General features: G+C 53.5%; 1 protein-coding gene across 1 annotated transcript; it reads left to right on the top strand.

The window, feature by feature from the left end:
* The first annotated feature begins 122 nt into the window (after positions 1 to 122).
* AKT2 (AKT serine/threonine kinase 2) lies at positions 123 to 16,640 on the top strand. The gene is given in 19 exon segments (XM_077192916.1): positions 123 to 292; positions 1,134 to 1,181; positions 1,976 to 2,084; positions 2,803 to 2,931; positions 3,033 to 3,144; positions 4,560 to 4,698; positions 6,422 to 6,553; positions 7,556 to 7,600; positions 7,603 to 7,623; positions 8,840 to 8,908; positions 11,205 to 11,243; positions 11,245 to 11,328; positions 12,509 to 12,598; positions 12,752 to 12,790; positions 13,953 to 14,167; positions 14,977 to 15,064; positions 15,185 to 15,287; positions 15,679 to 15,783; positions 15,889 to 16,640. Coding segments are annotated over 16 exon segments (1,431 nt in total). The 5' UTR covers positions 123 to 292; positions 1,134 to 1,181; positions 1,976 to 2,038; the 3' UTR covers positions 15,759 to 15,783; positions 15,889 to 16,640.
* The last annotated feature ends 249 nt before the right edge of the window (positions 16,641 to 16,889 follow it).

Genomic DNA, 16,889 nt, shown 5'->3' on the forward strand with positions numbered 1-16,889 from the left:
AACGCCGAGGGGAAGCCCCGCCCCTTCCCCCCGCCCCTTGCGTAACGTCGCCCTCTATGACGTCATAGCCACGCCCCCGGGGCCGGCGCGCGCGCGGGGTCTCCCCCTCACGGCCCCCCCGCCCCCCCCCCCGCGCTGTTTTCGCTCCCGTTTCCTTCCGTCGCCGCTTTTTAAATTAAATTTTATTTTTATTTTTCCTCTTTCCGGAACCGGGAGGAAATAAAAAAAAACCAAACCCGCGAGTCCCGGGATGAGCGGCCGGAACCGGCCGGGCCTGCGGCGTCCATGACAGGTGAGACCTTGGGATGGTTCCGTTCTTCCCCCCCCCCTCCCCACCCCGCCCCGCGCAATGGACTCGCCCGGCTCCCCTGAGGGGCAGCGAGGGCCGCGCCACCCGCGCGCTGCCGGAGGGGGGCGCTGCGTTTCCCCCCCTTTAGCGGAGAGAATGGGCTCGTCCCGTTCATGAGGGGGGGGGTCGGGGGGGCCGCACCACGCGTGGGGGGAGGGGGAGGACACGCGGGGACACGGGGGGGGACACGGGGGGGACAACGGGAGCTCCTTCCCCCCCGGGACCGCGCTGTGGTTGCGCCCGCTGCGGTTCCGTTCGCTTCTGTGGGGAGCGAACCACTCGGGAAATGGGGGGGGGACTGGGGGCGTTCACTGTGTGTCCCCCTCAGGATGGGACCCCTCCCCAAATTCCGGACCAAATTCGTCCCCAAAATCCCAAATTTCCTCCTCGGGGAGGAGCAGCAGTGGCGTGGGACCCCCCCCACCCAATATTTGCTCCCCAATTTTCCCCCCTCCCCAAAATTCCTCCTAAAATTCCCTTCCCCAAATTCCTTCCCTCATTTCCCTCCCCCCAAAAAAATTCCCCCGGTTTTCCGTCCCCCATAAAATGCCCCCAATTTTCCCTCTCCAATTTTCCCTGCCCAAAAAATGCTCCAAGTTTCCCTCCCCCAATTTTCCCTCCTCCAAAAAATCCCAATTTTCCCTCCCCGTTTTCTCCCCCCAATTTCCACTCCCCATTTTCTCCCCCCAGTTTTCCCCACAGAGCCGCTGTTCATTCCCAAATTTCCCTTTTCCTTCCCCCCAACCCCAATTTTGGCCGTTTTCTCCCCATTTTTTGGCCCCAGGAGGAGCCGGCGCCGGGAGCTGCCCTCGGATCCGGATCCGGCGCTCGGGTACGGGGCAGGGGCTGGGTCCCCGTTTAATTGGGGTCGCTAACGAGGGGGGAATGAGCCCCGCATCTCCCCTGTCCTTGTCCTGTCCCAAAATCCCATGGACTGGGCCCAAAATCCCATGGATTCATGTCAAAAATCCCATGGACTGGGCCCAAAATCCCATGGGTTGGGCCCAAAATCCCGTGGACTGGTCCTAAAATCGCATGGACTGGTCTTGAAATCCCATGGATTGGTCCCAAACCCTCACAGATCCCAAAATCCCACAGATCCGTCCCAAACCCGTTATCGATCCCACTGTTGATCCCAATGATCCATTATTGATCCCATTATCGATCCCACTATTGATCCCATTGATCCCATCACTGATCCCATCACTGATCCCGTTATTGATCCTGTTATCAGTCCTGGTATTAATCCCATTATTGATTTCATTGTTCCCATTATCAATCCCATTATTGACCCCATTGATCCATTATCGATCCATTATCGATCCCATTGATCCGTTATCGATCCCATTATTAATGCCATTGACCCCGTTATCGATCCCATTATCAATCCCATTATCGATCCCATTATTGATCCATTATTGATCCGTTATCGATCCCATTGATCCGTTATCGATCCCATTGATCCGTTATCGATCCATTATCGATCCATTGTCGATCCCATTATCAATCCATTATCGATCCCATTATCGATTGCATTATCAATCCCATTATTGATCCATTATCGATCCCATTATTGATCCGTTATCGATCCATTGATCCATTATTGATCCGTTATTGATCCCACAGGTGCTCCCGGCCCCGCAGGGTCCCGGGGGGGCCCCGGGGGTCCCCGGGGGGGGCGGGGCCACCATGAGTGAGGCGCTGGTGGTCAAGGAGGGCTGGCTGCACAAGAGGGGTGAGCCGGGGGCGGGGCCTGGACTCTGGGGGCGGGGCCTGGGCCCTGGGGGCGGGGCCTGTGCTCTGGGGGCGGGGTTTGTGCTCTGGGGGTGGGGCCTGGGCTCTGGGGGCAGGACTTGGCTTTGGGGGCAGGACTTGGGGGATTTGGGTTGGGGGATTTGAGATTAGAATGGGGATTTGGGATGGGGGATTTGGGATTTGGGATGGGGATGGGAGATTTGGGGGATTTGAGGGATTTGGGATTGGGGCTTGGGGATTTGGGATTTGGGATTTGGGGTTGGGATGGGGGATTTGGGGGATTTGGGGGATTTGGGATTGGGGTCAGGGTTGGGGATTTTGGGGATTTGGGATCGTGGCTGTAGCATGGGAGATTTCCCCCATTTCCATTCTCCCCCACCCACTCCCCATTAACCCTTTCACCCCTGATCCTCCCCCACTCCCCATTAACCCTTTCACCCCTATTTCCCCCATTAACCCTTTCACCCCTAATTCCCCCCATTAACCCTTTCACCCCTGATCCCCACTCCCCATTAACCCTTTCCCCCCATCCCCCCCAGTCCCCATTAACCCTTTCACCCCCTGATCCCCCCTCACCCCCATTAACCCTTTCACCCCCATCCCCCCCACTCCCATTAACCCTTCCCCCCCCAGTTCCCCCATTGACCCTTTCCCCCCCTCACCCCCCAGCCCCGTTAACCCTTTCCCCGCCGCGCCAGGCGAGTACATCAAGACGTGGCGGCCCCGTTATTTCCTGCTCAAGAGCGACGGTTCCTTCATCGGCTACAAGGAGCGGCCCGAGAGCCCCGAGCACGGCCTCCCCCCCCTCAACAACTTCTCTGTGGCCGGTAGGGGCTCAGAATGGGCTGGGGGTCGTACCCCAAACCCACCCCACCCTCCCTTTGCCCGGGTTTTGCCCGATTTCGCCGTTTCTCGCCCCGTTTCTCAGAGTGCCAGCTGATGAGGACGGAGCGGCCGCGCCCCAACACCTTCGTCATCCGCTGCCTGCAGTGGACAACGGTCATCGAGAGGACTTTCCACGTGGACACGGCCGAGGAGCGGTGGGTGCGGCTGGGGACCCCAAATCCTGCTGGGGGGGATCCTAAATCCCTTGGGATGGACCCCAAATCCTGCTGGGGGGGATCCTAAATCCTGCTGGGGGGATCCTAAATCCTGCTGGGATGGACCCCAAATCCTGCTGGGGGGATCCTAAATCCTGCTGGGATGGACCCCAAATCCTGCTGGGAGAGACCTCAAATCCTGCTGGGAGGGATCTGAAATCCCTTGGGACGGACCCCAAATTCCTCTGGGAGAGACCCCAAATCCTGCTGGGGGGATCCTAAATCCTGCTGGGACAGAGCCCAAATCCTGCTGGGGATCCTAAATCCCACTGGGAGAGACCCCAAATCCTGCTGGGGGGATCCTAAATCCTGCTGGGATGGACCCCAAATCCTGCTGGGGGGATCCTAAATCCTGCTGGGATGGACCCCAAATCCTGCTGGGGATCCTAAATCCCTTGGGACAGAGCCCAAATCCTGCTGGGGAGATCCTAAATCCCTTGGGATGGACCCCGATCCTGCTGGGGGGATCCTAAATCCCTTGGGATGGACCCCCCCAAATCCCTTGGGACGGACCCCAAATCCTTTTGGGAGAGACCCCAAATTCCTCTGGGAGAGACCCCAAATCCTGCTGGGAGGGATCCTAAATCCCGCTGGGACAGAGCCCCCCAAATTCCTCTGGGAGAGACCCCAAATCCTGCTGGGGGGATCCTAAATCCCGCTGGGACAGAGCCCAAATCCTGCTGGGAGAGACCCCAAATCCTGCTGGGGGGGATCCCAAATCCTGCTGGGAGGGGTCCTAAATCCCTTGGGAGAGACTCCAGATCCTGCTGGGAGAAACCACAAAGAGAGAGACCCCAAAGCCCTTGGGAGAGAGGTCCCAGTTTGGGATCCCCGTTTGTGATCCCTGTTTGTGACCCACTGGATCCCATTTCACAGGGAGCAGTGGCTCAGGGCCATCCAGGCCGTGGATCCCTGTTTGTGATCCCTGTTTGTGATCCACTGGATCCCTTTTGCAGGGAGCAGTGGCTCAGGGCCATCCAGGCCGTGGATCCCTGTTTGTGATCCCTGTTTGTGACCCACTGGATCCCATTTCACAGGGAGCAGTGGCTCAGGGCCATCCAGGCCGTGGATCCCTGTTTGTGATCCCTGTTTGTGACCCACTGGATCCCATTTCACAGGGAGCAGTGGCTCAGGGCCATCCAGGCCGTGGATCCCTGTTTGTGATCCCTGTTTGTGACCCACTGGATCCCATTTCACAGGGAGCAGTGGCTCAGGGCCATCCAGGCCGTGGATCCCTGTTTGTGATCCCTGTTTGTTTGTGATCCACTGGATCCCTTTTGCAGGGAGCAGTGGTTCAGGGCAGTGGATCCCTGTTTGGGATCCCTGTTTGTGACCCACTGGATCCCATTTCACAGGGAGCAGTGGCTCAGGGCCATCCAGGCCGTGGCCTCGGGGCTCAAGAGCCGCGCGCCGGCCCCGGAGCCGCCCGAGCTCGGGGGAGCCCCCGGGGATGGAGAGGACGGAGAGGCCGCCGGGAAGGCCCGCAGCAAGGCCGTGAGTGTGCCCCAAAATAGCCCCAAAACATGCCAAAAAATCCCACCAAAAACACCCAAAATAGCCCCAAAACATGCCAAAAAATCCCACCAAAAACACCCCAAAATATCCTTGAAATATCCTTGAAATATCCTTGAAATATCCCTGAAATATCCCCAAAACCCACCCTAAATAGCCCCAAAATATCCCCGAAATATCCCTGAAATATCCTCTAAAAACCACCCATAGTTTCCCTGAAATATCCCCCCAAAACCACCCAAAATATCCCTGAAATATCCCCAAAATATCCCCCAGAACCCACCTAAAATGTCCCTGAAATATCCCCCCAAAACCACTCTAAATAGACCCAAAATAGCCCTGAGATAACCCCAAAAAATCCCACCAAAAACGCCCAAAACATCCCCAAAATATCCCCCAAAACCCACACAAAATATCCATGAAATATCCCCCAAAACCCACCCAAAATATCCATGAAATATCCCCCAAAATATCTCCAAAATATCCCTGAAATGTCCCCCCAAAACCACCCCAAAAAATCCCCAAAAAATCACAAAAAACCTCAAAAAATCCCAAATAAACCCTAAAAAAAATCCCCAAAAATTTCCATAAAATTCCCATAAAATCCCCCAAAAATCCCCACTCCCCCAAAGCCCCAAAATCTGTTATTTTTTGCCCCATCAGAGCATGGCAGACTTTGATTACCTGAAAACGTGCTTCAAAAAAATTCCCCCAAAATCCCCCCAAAACAACCCCAAAATATCCCCCAAAAATCCCCCCCAAACCCCCCAAGAACCCCCTGAAAAATTCAAAAAAATAAAAAGAAATCCCAAAAAGTCCCCAAAAAATTACCAAAAAATCCCCACCCCCCCCGAAAAGTCCCCAAAAATTACAAAAAAAATCCCCAAATCCCTCCCAAAAAAATCCACAAATCCCCCAAAGAATCCCCAGAAAATCCCCCAAAAATCCAAAAAAATCACAAAAAATCACCAAAAAAATCTCAAAAAATCCCAATTAAATCCTAAAAAAATCACCAAAAATTTCCATAAAATCCCCCAAAAATCCCCAAAAAATCACAAAAAATCACCAAAAATCTCAATAAACCCTAAAAAAATCACCAAAAAATCTCAACAAATCCCCAAAAAATCCCCAAAAAATTCCCATAAAATCCCCCAAAAATCCCCCAAAATCCCCACTCCCCAAAGCCCCAAACTCTGTTATTTTTGCCCCATCAGAGCATGGCAGACTTTGATTACCTGAAAACGTGCTTCAAAAATCCCCCCAAAAAATCCCCCAAAAAATCCCCCAAAAAATCGCCAAAAAATCACAAAAAATCACAAAAAAAATCTGAAAAAATCCCAAATAAACCCTAAAATAATCCCCAAAAATCCCCAAAAAATCCCCAAAAAATCCACAAAAAAATCACAAAAAATCCCAAAAAAAACCTGAAAAAATCCCCAAAAACCCTCTAAAAATCACAAAAAAATTCCCATAAAATCACCAAAAAATCACCAAAAAATCTCAATAAATCTTAAAAAAATCACAAAAAAATTCCATAAAATCCCCAAAAAATCCCCAAAAAATCACAAAAAATCACAAAAAAATCTCAAAAAATCCCAAATAAACCCTAAAAAAATCCCCAAAAATTTCTATAAAATTCCCATAAAATCCCCCAAAAATCCCCACTCCCCAAAACCCCCAAAATCTGTTATTTTTGCCCCATCAGAGCATGGCAGACTTTGATTACCTGAAGCTGCTGGGCAAGGGCACCTTTGGGAAGGTGATCCTGGTGCGTGAAAAGGCCTCGGGGCGCTACTACGCCATGAAGATCCTGCGCAAGGAGGTCATCATCGCCAAGGTCTGGGCTGAAAAACGGGGATTTTGGGCAAAACGGGGCCTGGGGGAAAATGGGGATTTTTGGAGTCGGATCCGGGCACTTTGGGGGCAGAAATCAGCGTTTGGGGGCTGGAAAGGGGAATTTATGGGGAAATAAAGGGCGGGTTTGGGGAGGGCATGGTTGGTTGGGGTTTGGGGGAAATGGGGGTTTGGGGAGGGAAAAATGGGGGTTTGGGGGTAAAAATGGGGGGTTTGGGGTAAAAATGGGGGATTTGGGGGGAAAAATGGGGTTTGGGGAAAAATTGGGGGTTTGGGAGGTAAAAATGGGGGTTTGGGGGAAAAATGGAGTTTTGGGGAAAAAATGGGGGTTTGGGGGAGATAAATATGGGGGTATTGGGGGAAAAAATGGGGATTTGGGAGGTAAAAATGGGGATTTTGGGAGGTAAAAATGGGGGTTTGGGGGAGGTAAAAATGGGGGTTTGGGGGAGGTCATTGTGCTCGAGGTTTGGGGGGAAAAATGGGGGTTTGGGAGGTAAAAATGGGGATTTGGGGAGGTTGCCAAGGTGAAATTCAGGGCAAAAAATGAGGGTTTGGGGAAGAAAAAGGGGATTTTGGGGAAGAAAAAGAGGATTTTGGGTAAGAAAAAGGGATTTTGGAGAAGAAAAAGGGGATTTTGGGGAAGAAAAAGGGAATTTTGGGAAGAAAAAGGGGATTTTGGGTAAGAAGAAGGGGATTTTGGGGAAGAAAAAAGGGGATCTTGGGTAAGAAAAAGGGGATTTTGGGGTGTGATTTGGGGCAGTTTGGGGAGGAGGGAGAAGGGCATTTCTGGGGCGCTTTGGGATGAAAAACGAGATTTTGTGGACGTTCAGAGGTGAAAAAAACGGCATTTTTGGGGTATTCTGGGGCGAAACCCAGCATTTTTGGGACGCTTTGGAACGAAAGGGCGGTTTTGGGATATTCTGGGGTGAGAAATGGCGTTTTTGGGTGAGTTTGGGCGGCACCTGAGCGTTTGCCCCCTCCACAGGACGAGGTGGCTCACACGGTGACCGAGAGCCGCGTCCTGCAGAGCAGACCGCCACCCCCTTCCTGACCGTGCGTGGGGGCCCGGGAACCCGGGCCAAAATACGGGAATTCTGGACAAAATCCTGAAATCCTGGGACAAAATCCTGAAATTCCGGGAAGTCCCGGGCCAAAATCCTGGAATCCCGGGTCCAAAATCCTGAAATTCTGGGAGTTCCTGCCCAAAATCCTGAAATTCCTGCCCAAAATCCCCAAATTCCGGAATTCCTGCCAAAATCCTGAAAGTCCGGGAATTCCGGGCCAAAAATCCTGAAATTCTGGGACAAAATCCTGAAATTCTGGGAACCCCGGCCAAAATCCGGGAATTACGGGAATCCCTGCCCAAAATCCTGAAATTCTGGGACAAAATCCTGAAATTCCGGGAATCCCTGCCCAAAATCCTGAAATTCTGGGACAAAATCCTGAAATTCCGGGAATTCCTCCCCAAAATCCTGAAATTCTGGGAATTCCTGGCCAAAATCCTGAAATTCTGGGCCGAAATACTAAAATTCCGGAATTCCTGCCCAAAATAACCAAATTCTGGCAATTCCGGGCCAAAATCCTGAAATTCTGGGAGTTACTGGCCAAAATCCCGGAATTCTGGGAATTCTTGCCCAAAATAACCAAATTCTGGGAGTTCCTGCCCAAAATCCTGAAATTCTGGGGAATTTCTGGCCAAAATCCCGGAATTCTGGGAATTCCTGCCCAAAATAACCAAATTCTGGGAATTCCGGGCCAAAATAACCAAATTCCAGGCCAAAATCCTGAAATTCTGGGAATTCCAGGCCAAAATCCTGAAATTCTGGGAATTCCTGCCCAAAATCCTGAAAGTCTGGGAATTCCTGCCCAAAATCCCCAAATTCTGGAATTCCGGGCCAAAATCCCCAAATTCCAGGAATTCCTGCCCAAAATAATGAAATTCTGGAAATTCCTGCCCAAAATCCTGAAATTCCAAGAATTAAATCCCGAATTTCCAGGAATATTCCCCAAAATCCCGAATTTCTGGGAATTCCTGCCCAAAATCCTGAAATTCTGGGAATTAAATCCCAAATTTCTGGGAATTAAATCCCCAATTTCCAGTAACTAAATCCCGAATTTCCAGCAATTCCCTCCCCCAAAATCCCCAAATTTCCAGGAATTCAATCCTGAATTTCCAGGAATTCCCTCCCCAAATCCCCGAATTTCCAGAATTCCTCCCAAACCCCCGAATTTGGGGATTTTTCCCAAATTCCCGTTGTTTTTTCCCCAGGCTCTCAAATACGCCTTCCAGACCAGCGACCGCCTGTGCTTTGTCATGGAATACGCCAACGGCGGCGAGGTGCCGGCTCTGCCCCCAAACTCGGCCTTTTTTACCCCAAAATTTCAGTTTTCCCTGGGGCTGGGGGGGTTTATATCCGTCCTACCCCCATTTTCCCCGAGTTTTTCCCCAATTTTTTCCCGTTTTTCTCCCGTTTTCCCCCAATTTCCCCTCACTTTTTCCCCCAATTTTCCCCCCCCTTTGCCCCAAATTCTCTCCCCAAATTTCCCCCTACCCATTTTCCCAGGTATTTTCCATCAATTTTTCCCCAATTCCCCCCAAATTTCCCCAATTTCCCCCCATTTTTTCCTCTTTTTTCTCCATCCCCCCCATTCCCCCCCCAATTTTTCCCCAATTTCCCCCCTTTTTCTCCCCATTTTCCCCATTTTTCTTCCATTTTTCCCCAATTTTCCCCCTAATGCTTCCCCATTTTCCCCCAATTTTCCCCAATTTCCCCCAATTTCTCCCCAATTTCCCTCCAATTTCCCCACCGATATTTTCCCAATTTCCCCCGTTTTCCCCAATTTTCCCCCCCAATTTTCCCCAATTTCCCCCCAATTTCCCCACCCAATTCTCATTTTATTTCCCCCCAATTTCCTCCCCCAATTTCCATTTTATTCCCCCTGATTTTTTCCCAATTCCCCGTTTTCCCCCCCCATTTCCCCCCAATTTTCCCCCTCCATTTCCCTTTTATTCCCCCCAATTTTCCCCCAATTTCCCCCCTCAATTTCCCTTTTATTTCCCCCCAATTTCCCCCCTGAATTTCCCTTCTCTTCCCCCCGATTTTTCCCAATTTCCCCCCTCAATTTCCCTTTTATTTCCCCCATTTCCCCCCTGAATTCTCTTCTATTCCCCCCGATTTTTCCCGATTTCCCTGGTTTTTCCCCCCCATTTCCCCCCCAATTTCCCTTTTATTCCCCCCAATTTTCCCCCTCCATTTCCCTTTTATTTCCCCCAATTTCCCCCCAATTTCCCCCCTCCATTTCCATTTTATTTTCCCCCAATATTTTCCCCAATTTCCCCCCTCCATTTCTGTTCTATTCCCCCCGATTTTTCCGATTTCCCTGGTTTTTCCCCCAATATTTTCCCCCATTTCCCCCTAAATTTCCCTTTTATTTCCCCCATTTCCCCCCTGAATTTCCCTTCTATTCCCCCCGATTTTTCCCGATTTCCCTGGTTTTTCCCCCCCATTTCCCCCCCAATTTCCCCCCAATATTTTCCCCAATTTTCCCCCTCCATTTCCCTTTTATTCCCCCCAATTTTCCCCCTCAATTTCCCTTTTATTTCCCCCAATTTCCCTCCTCCATTTCCATTTTATTTTCCCCCAATATTTTCCCCAATTTCCCCCCTCCATTTCCGTTCTATTCCCCCTGATTTTTCCCGATTTCCCTGGTTTTTCCCCCCAATATTTTCCCCATTTCCCCCCTAAATTTCCCTTTTATTTCCCCAATTTCCCTCCTGAATTTCCCTTCTATTCCCCCCCATTTTTCCCAATTTCCCCCCTCAATCTCCCTTTTATTTCCCCAATTTCCCCCCTGAATTTCCCTTCTCTTCCCCCCGATTTTTCCCAATTTCCCCTCTTTTCCCCCAATTTCCCCCTCGAATTTCCCTTTTATTCCCCCCGATTTTCCCCGATTTCCCTGCTTTTCCCCCCATTTCCCCCCAATATTTTCCCCCATTTCCCCCCTGAATTTCCCTTCTATTCCCCCCGATTTTTCCCGATTTCCCTGGTTTTTCCCCCCATTTCCCCCAAATTTCCCCCCAATATTTCCCCCATTTCCCCTCTGAATTTCCCTTTTATTCCCCCTGATTTTTCCCGATTTCCCCCCTTAATTTCCGTTTTATTTCCCCCCTGAATTTCCCTTCTCTTCCCCCCGATTTTTCCCAATTTCCCTGGTTTTTCCCCCCCATTTCCCCCCCAATTTTCCCCCAATATTTTCCCCCATTCCCCCCTAAATTTCCCTTTTATTTCCCCCATTTCTCCCCTGAATTTCCCTTCTCTTCCCCCCGATTTTTCCCGATTTCCCCCCTTAATTTCCGTTTTATTTCCCCCCTGAATTTCCCTTCTCTTCCCCCCGATTTTTCCCGATTTCCCTGGTTTTTCCCCCCCATTTCCCCCCCAATTTTCCCCCAATATTTTCCCCCATTTCCCCCTGAATTTCCCTTCTATTCCCCCCGATTTTTCCCAATTTCCCTGGTTTTTCCCCCCCATTTCCCCTCTCAATTTCCCTTTTATTTCCCCATTTCCCCCCTGAATTTCCCTTCTCTTCCCCCCGATTTTTCCCAATTTCTGTGCTTTTTCCCCCCAAATCTCCAGCTGTTTTTCCACCTGTCCCGGGAGCGGGTGTTCCCCGAGGCCCCGCGCTCGCTTCTACGGCGCCGAGATCGTCTCGGCCCTGGAGTACCTGCACTCGCGGGACGTCGTCTATCGCGACATCAAGGTCCTGATCTGGGATCGATTCCTGCGGGTTTGGGGAAATTCTGGGGGTTTGGGGGCGTCCCGGGGGGGCTGGGGCGGAATGCCGGGGTTTGGGGTGGATTTTGTGGGGTTTTGGGCTGAATTTCTGGGATTTTGGGGCTGATTTTGGGGCTGAATTCCTGGGGTTTGGAGCCAGTTCCTGGGGTTTTGGGCTGAATCCTGGGATTTTGGGGCGGAATTTCCCGGGGTTTGGAGCCAGTTCCTGGGGTTTTGGGCTGAATTTCCGGCATTTTGGGGCTGATTTTGGGCTTGAATTCCTGGGATTTTGGGGCTGATTTTGTGGGGTTTTGGGCTGAATTTCTGGGGTTTGGAGCCGGTTCCTGGGGTTTTGGGGCTGAATTCCTGGGATTTGGAGCCGGTTCCTGGGGTTTTGGGTTGAATTTGTGAGGTTTTGGGGCTGAATTCCTGGGGTTTGGAGCCAGTTTCCTGGGGTTTTGGGCTGAATTCCTGGGATTTTGGGGCTGATTTTGTGGGGGTTTGGGCTGAATTTCCAGCATTTTGGGGCTGATTTCCTGGGGTTTGGAGCCAGTTCCTGGGGTTTTGGGCTGAATTTCCAGCATTTTGGGGCTGAATTCCTGGGATTTGGGGTGGATTTTGTGGGATTTGGGACTGATTTTGTGGGGGTTTGGGCTGAATTTCCAGGATTTTGGGGCTGAATTCCTGGGGTTTGGAGCCGGTTCCTGGGTTTTGGGCTGAATTTCTGGGATTTTGGGGCTCAATTCCTGGGGTTTGGAGCCGGTTCCTGGGGTTTCGGGTTGAATCTCTGGCATTTTGGGGCTGATTTTGTGGGATTTGGGGTGGATTTTGTGGGGGTTTGGGCTGAATTTCCAGCATTTTGGGGCAGATTTTGTGAGGTTTTAGGGCTGATTCTTGGTATTTTGGGGACCATTCTGGGGATTTTGGGGCTGATTTCATGGGATTTTGGGCTGAATTTCCAGGATTTTGGGGCTGATTTCATGGGATTTTGGGCTGAATTTCCTGCATTTTGGGGCTGATTTTAGGGATGATTCTTGGGATTTTGGGCTGAATTTCCTGCATTTTGGGGCTGATTTTTGTGAGGTTTTGGGGCCGATTTCGGGGATGATTCTTGGGATTTTGGGGCTGATTTTGTGGGATTTTGGTGCAAATTCCTGAATTCCCAGCTGGAGAATCTGATGCTGGACAAGGACGGGCACATCAAGATCACGGATTTCGGGCTCTGCAAGGAGGGGGTGACGGACGGCACCACCATGAGAACCTTCTGTGGCACCCCGAGTACCTGGCGCCCGAGGTGAGGCTGGGAATTCCCTAAATTCCCCCCCAAAAATACCAAAATTCCCGAAAAAAATCCGAAAATCCCTGAAAATTCCCCCAAAATCCCCAGAGAATTCCCCCCAAATCCTGCAAGGACCTTCTGTGGCACCCCCGAGTACCTGGCGCCCGAGGTGAGGCTGGGAATTCCCAAAATTCCCAAAAAAATCCCAAAATTCCCCCCAAAAAATCCCAAAATTCCCCCCAAAAAATCCCAAAATTCCCAAAAAAAAATCCCTGAAAATCCCTGAAAATTCCCCCAAGATTCCCAGAGAATTCCCCCGAAAACCCCAAATTTCCCCCAAATCCTGAGGGGCTTCCTCATTACTTTTCCCCCTTTAGGTCCTGGCAGGTCACACCCATGGCTTTGTCCCTGCAGGTCCTGGCAGGTGACGCCATTTGCTCTCCTCACTGGTCCTGGCAGGTCACAGCCCTCACCTTTACCCCTTTAGGTCCTGGCAGGTCACACCCGTCACCTTTACCCCCTCAGGTCCTGCAGGTGACCCTGTGCCCTCTATCCCCTGCAGGTCCTGGAAGATGACACCCCATGACTTTACCCCCTCAGGTCCTGCAGGTGACCCCGTTCGCTCTCCCCACAGGTCCTGGCAGGTCACCCACCACACCTTTACCCCCTTTAGGTCCTGGCAGGTGACCCTGTTCCCTCTCTCCCCTCAGGTCCTGGCAGGTGACCCCCTCACCTTTACCCCCTTTAGGTCCTGGCAGGTGACCCCGTTCCCTCTCTCCCCACAGGTCCTGCAGGTGACCCTGTTCCCCCTCTCCCCTCAGGTCCTGGCAGGTCACACCCCTCACCTTTACCCCCTCAGGTCCTGCAGGTGACCCCGTTCCCTCTCCCCCTCAGGTCCTGGCAGGTGACCCCGTTCACTCTCCCTTCAGGTCCTGGCAGGTGACCCCCACCTTTACCCCCACAGGTCCTGCAGGTGACCCCATTCTCTCTCCCCTCAGGTCCTGCAGGTGACCCCCCACACCTTTACCCCCTTAGGTCCTGCAGGTGACCCCGTTCCCTCTCCCCACAGGTCCTGGAAGATGACACCCCATGACTTTACCCCTTTAGGTCCTGGCAGGTGACCCCGTTCCCTCTCTCCCCACAGGTCCTGGAAGATGACACCCCATGACCTTTACCCCCACAGGTCCTGGCAGGTCCCAGCCCTCACCTTTACCCCCTCAGGTCCTGCAGGTGACCCCGTTCCCTCTCTCCCCTCAGGTCCTGGCAGGTCCCAGCCCTCACCTTTACCCCCTCAGGTCCTGCAGGTGACCCCGTTCCCTCTCTCCCCTCAGGTCCTGGAAGACAACGACTACGGCCGCGCCGTGGACTGGTGGGGGCTGGGGGTGGTGATGTACGAGATGCTCTGCGGGCGCCTCCCCTTCTACAACCAGGACCACGAGCGCCTCTTCGAGCTGATCCTGCTGGAGGAGCTGCGCTTCCCCAGGAGCCTGGGCCCCGAGAGCCGCTCCCTGCTGGCCGGGCTGCTCAAAAAGGATCCCAAACAGAGGTGAGACACACCTGGGTACACCTGAGATACACCTGAGATACACCTGGGTACACCTGGATACACCTGGGGTACCCACACACACCTGGCACATTGAGGTCCTGCAGTCCCTGGGCCCCGAGAGCCGCTCCCTGCTGGCCGGGCTGCTCAAAAGGACCCCAAACAGAGGTGAGACACACCTGGGTACACCTGGGTACACCTGAGATACACCTGGGATACACCTGGGTACACCTGGGATACACCTGAGATACACCTGGATACACCTGAGATACACCTGAGATACACCTGGGGTACCCACACACACCTGGAACACACCTGGGGTACCCACACACACCTGGAACACACCTGGGGTACCCACACACACGGGTACCTGCGCTTCCCCAGGAGCCTGGGCCCCGAGAGCCGCTCCCTGCTGGCCGGGCTGCTGAAAAAGGATCCTAAACAGAGGTGAGACACACCTGGGTACACCTGGGGTATACCTGGGATACACCTGGATACACCTCAGATACACCTGGGCACACCTGAGATACACCTGGGTACACCTGGGTACACCTGGGATACACCTGAGATACACCTGGGATATACCTGGGCACACCTGGGGTACCCACACACACCTGAGACACACTTGGGTACACCTGGGGTGCACCTGTGCCCACCTGCGCTCACCTATTCTCACCTGTACCCACCTGTTCTCACCTGTGCCCTCACCTGTACCCACCTGTGCCCACCTGTGCCCTCACCTGTTCTCACCTGTGCCCACCTGTGCCCACCTGTGCCCTCACCTGTGCCCTCACCTGTCCCCACCTGTGCAGGCTGGGCGGGGGCCCGGGCGACGCCCGCGAGGTGATGGAGCATCGCTTCTTCGCGGGCATCGATTGGCTGGACGTGGTGCAGAGGAAGGTGAGGCCCCGCATCGATTGGCTGGACGTGGTGCAGAGGAAGGTGAGGCCCCGCCCCCGGCCCCGCCCCGCCCGGGCGTGACCCCGGCCCTCACCTGGCGCGAGGCCCCGCCCCCCCCAGCTGGTGCCGCCCTTCCGGCCGCAGGTGACGTCAGAGGTGGACACCAGGTACTTCGACGAGGAGTTCACGGCGCAGAGCATCACGGTCACGCCCCCCGAGAGATGTGAGTGCACCTGTACCTTACCTGGGCTCACCTGGGCCTTACCTGTGCTCACCTGTACCTTACCTGGGCTGTCACTGACCCCTCACCTGTCTCTGACCCCCTCTCATCCATCACGGTCACGCCCCCCGAGAGATGTGAGTGCACCTGGGCTCACCTGGGCCTTACCTGTACCTTACCTGTCCTTACCTGTGTCCTTACCTGTCCTTACCTGTCCCTGTCCATCACGGTCACGCCCCCTGAGAGATGTGAGTGCACCTGGGCTCACCTGGGCTCACCTGGGCTCACCTGTGTCCTCACCTGTGTCCTCACCTGTACCTTACCTGTGTTTACCTGTCCTGTCATCTCTTCCCTCACCTGTCCCTGTCCCTCACCTGTCCCCGCCTGTCCCCAGGTGAGCTCCTGGACTCTCCGGAGAGCGATCACCGGACGCATTTCCCGCAGTTCTCCTACTCGGCCAGCATCCGCGAGTGACACCTGGGACACACCTGGGACACACCTGGGACACCTGGGACACACCTGGGGACACCTGGGACACACCTGGGACACCTGGGGAGACAGCTGGGACACACCTGGGGACACCTGGGGACACACCTGGGGACACCTGGGGACACCTGGGACACACCTGGGACACACCTGGAACACCCCTGGGACACCTGGAACACACCTGGGCACACCTGGCACACCTGGGCTCCCCTGTGCGCCTTCCCCCACTGTCCGCCAACTGCTCTGGCTCCTCCCCCAGGCGCTCTGGCCCCTCCCCTTTGTCATATGGCCCCACCCCCAGAGCTCTGGCTCCTCCCCCAAGTGCTCTGCCCCCACCCCCAGGCACTCTGGCCCCTCCCCTGTGTCATATGGTCCCGCCCCCAGGCTCTATGGCCCCGCCCCCAGGTGCTCTGGCTCCTCCCCCAGGTGCTCTGGCCCCGCCCCTCCCCCAGGTGTTTTTGGGGGATTTTGGTGCCGTTTTTGGACGTTTTTTGAAAAAACCTCGACGTGGCCTTGACGCCCCCGGAGCTCCCAGTTCAAACCAGTTCAATCCCAGTTCAATCCCAGTCCCTCCCAGTTCAAACCAGTTCAAAGCAGTATCCAATCCCTGCTCATCCCAGTCCCTCCCAGTCCCTCCCAGTCTCCCATTATCCCAGCCCGGTTCAATCCCAGTTTGTCCCAGTTCAAACCAGTCCCTCCCAGTCCATCCCAGTCCCTCCCAGTTCGGGGCCCCTCCCCACCAGCGTTGCCTCTGAGCCCCTCCCCCCCCTCATTTTGGGGCGGGGGGAGGGGCAGAAATTGCGATTTTTGTTGTTGTTTTTGGTTTTTTGGTTTTTTCCTCTGGAATGGCCCAAATCTGGTGGAATTCACGGGAAACCGCGGGAGGGGGGAGGGGCGGGAGGATGGGGGAGGGGCAGGGGTGGGGGGGGGGAGGAGCAGCGAAAAAAATTGAATAAAAATTGAAATTTTTTTGTTCTTTTTCGCTTTTTTTTTTTAAGTCAAAATTTCCCGCCTCTCCCCCACCAAATGTCCCCAAAAATCTCCAAAAATAAAAAAAAAAACCAGATTTTTGCCATCCCCCCAATGTCCCCAAATGTCCACAAAATCTTCAAAATTTTG

Source organism: Agelaius phoeniceus, chromosome 36 (genome assembly GCF_051311805.1).
Source record: "Agelaius phoeniceus isolate bAgePho1 chromosome 36, bAgePho1.hap1, whole genome shotgun sequence".
In the NCBI taxonomy this organism is placed as follows: Eukaryota; Metazoa; Chordata; class Aves; order Passeriformes; family Icteridae; genus Agelaius; species Agelaius phoeniceus.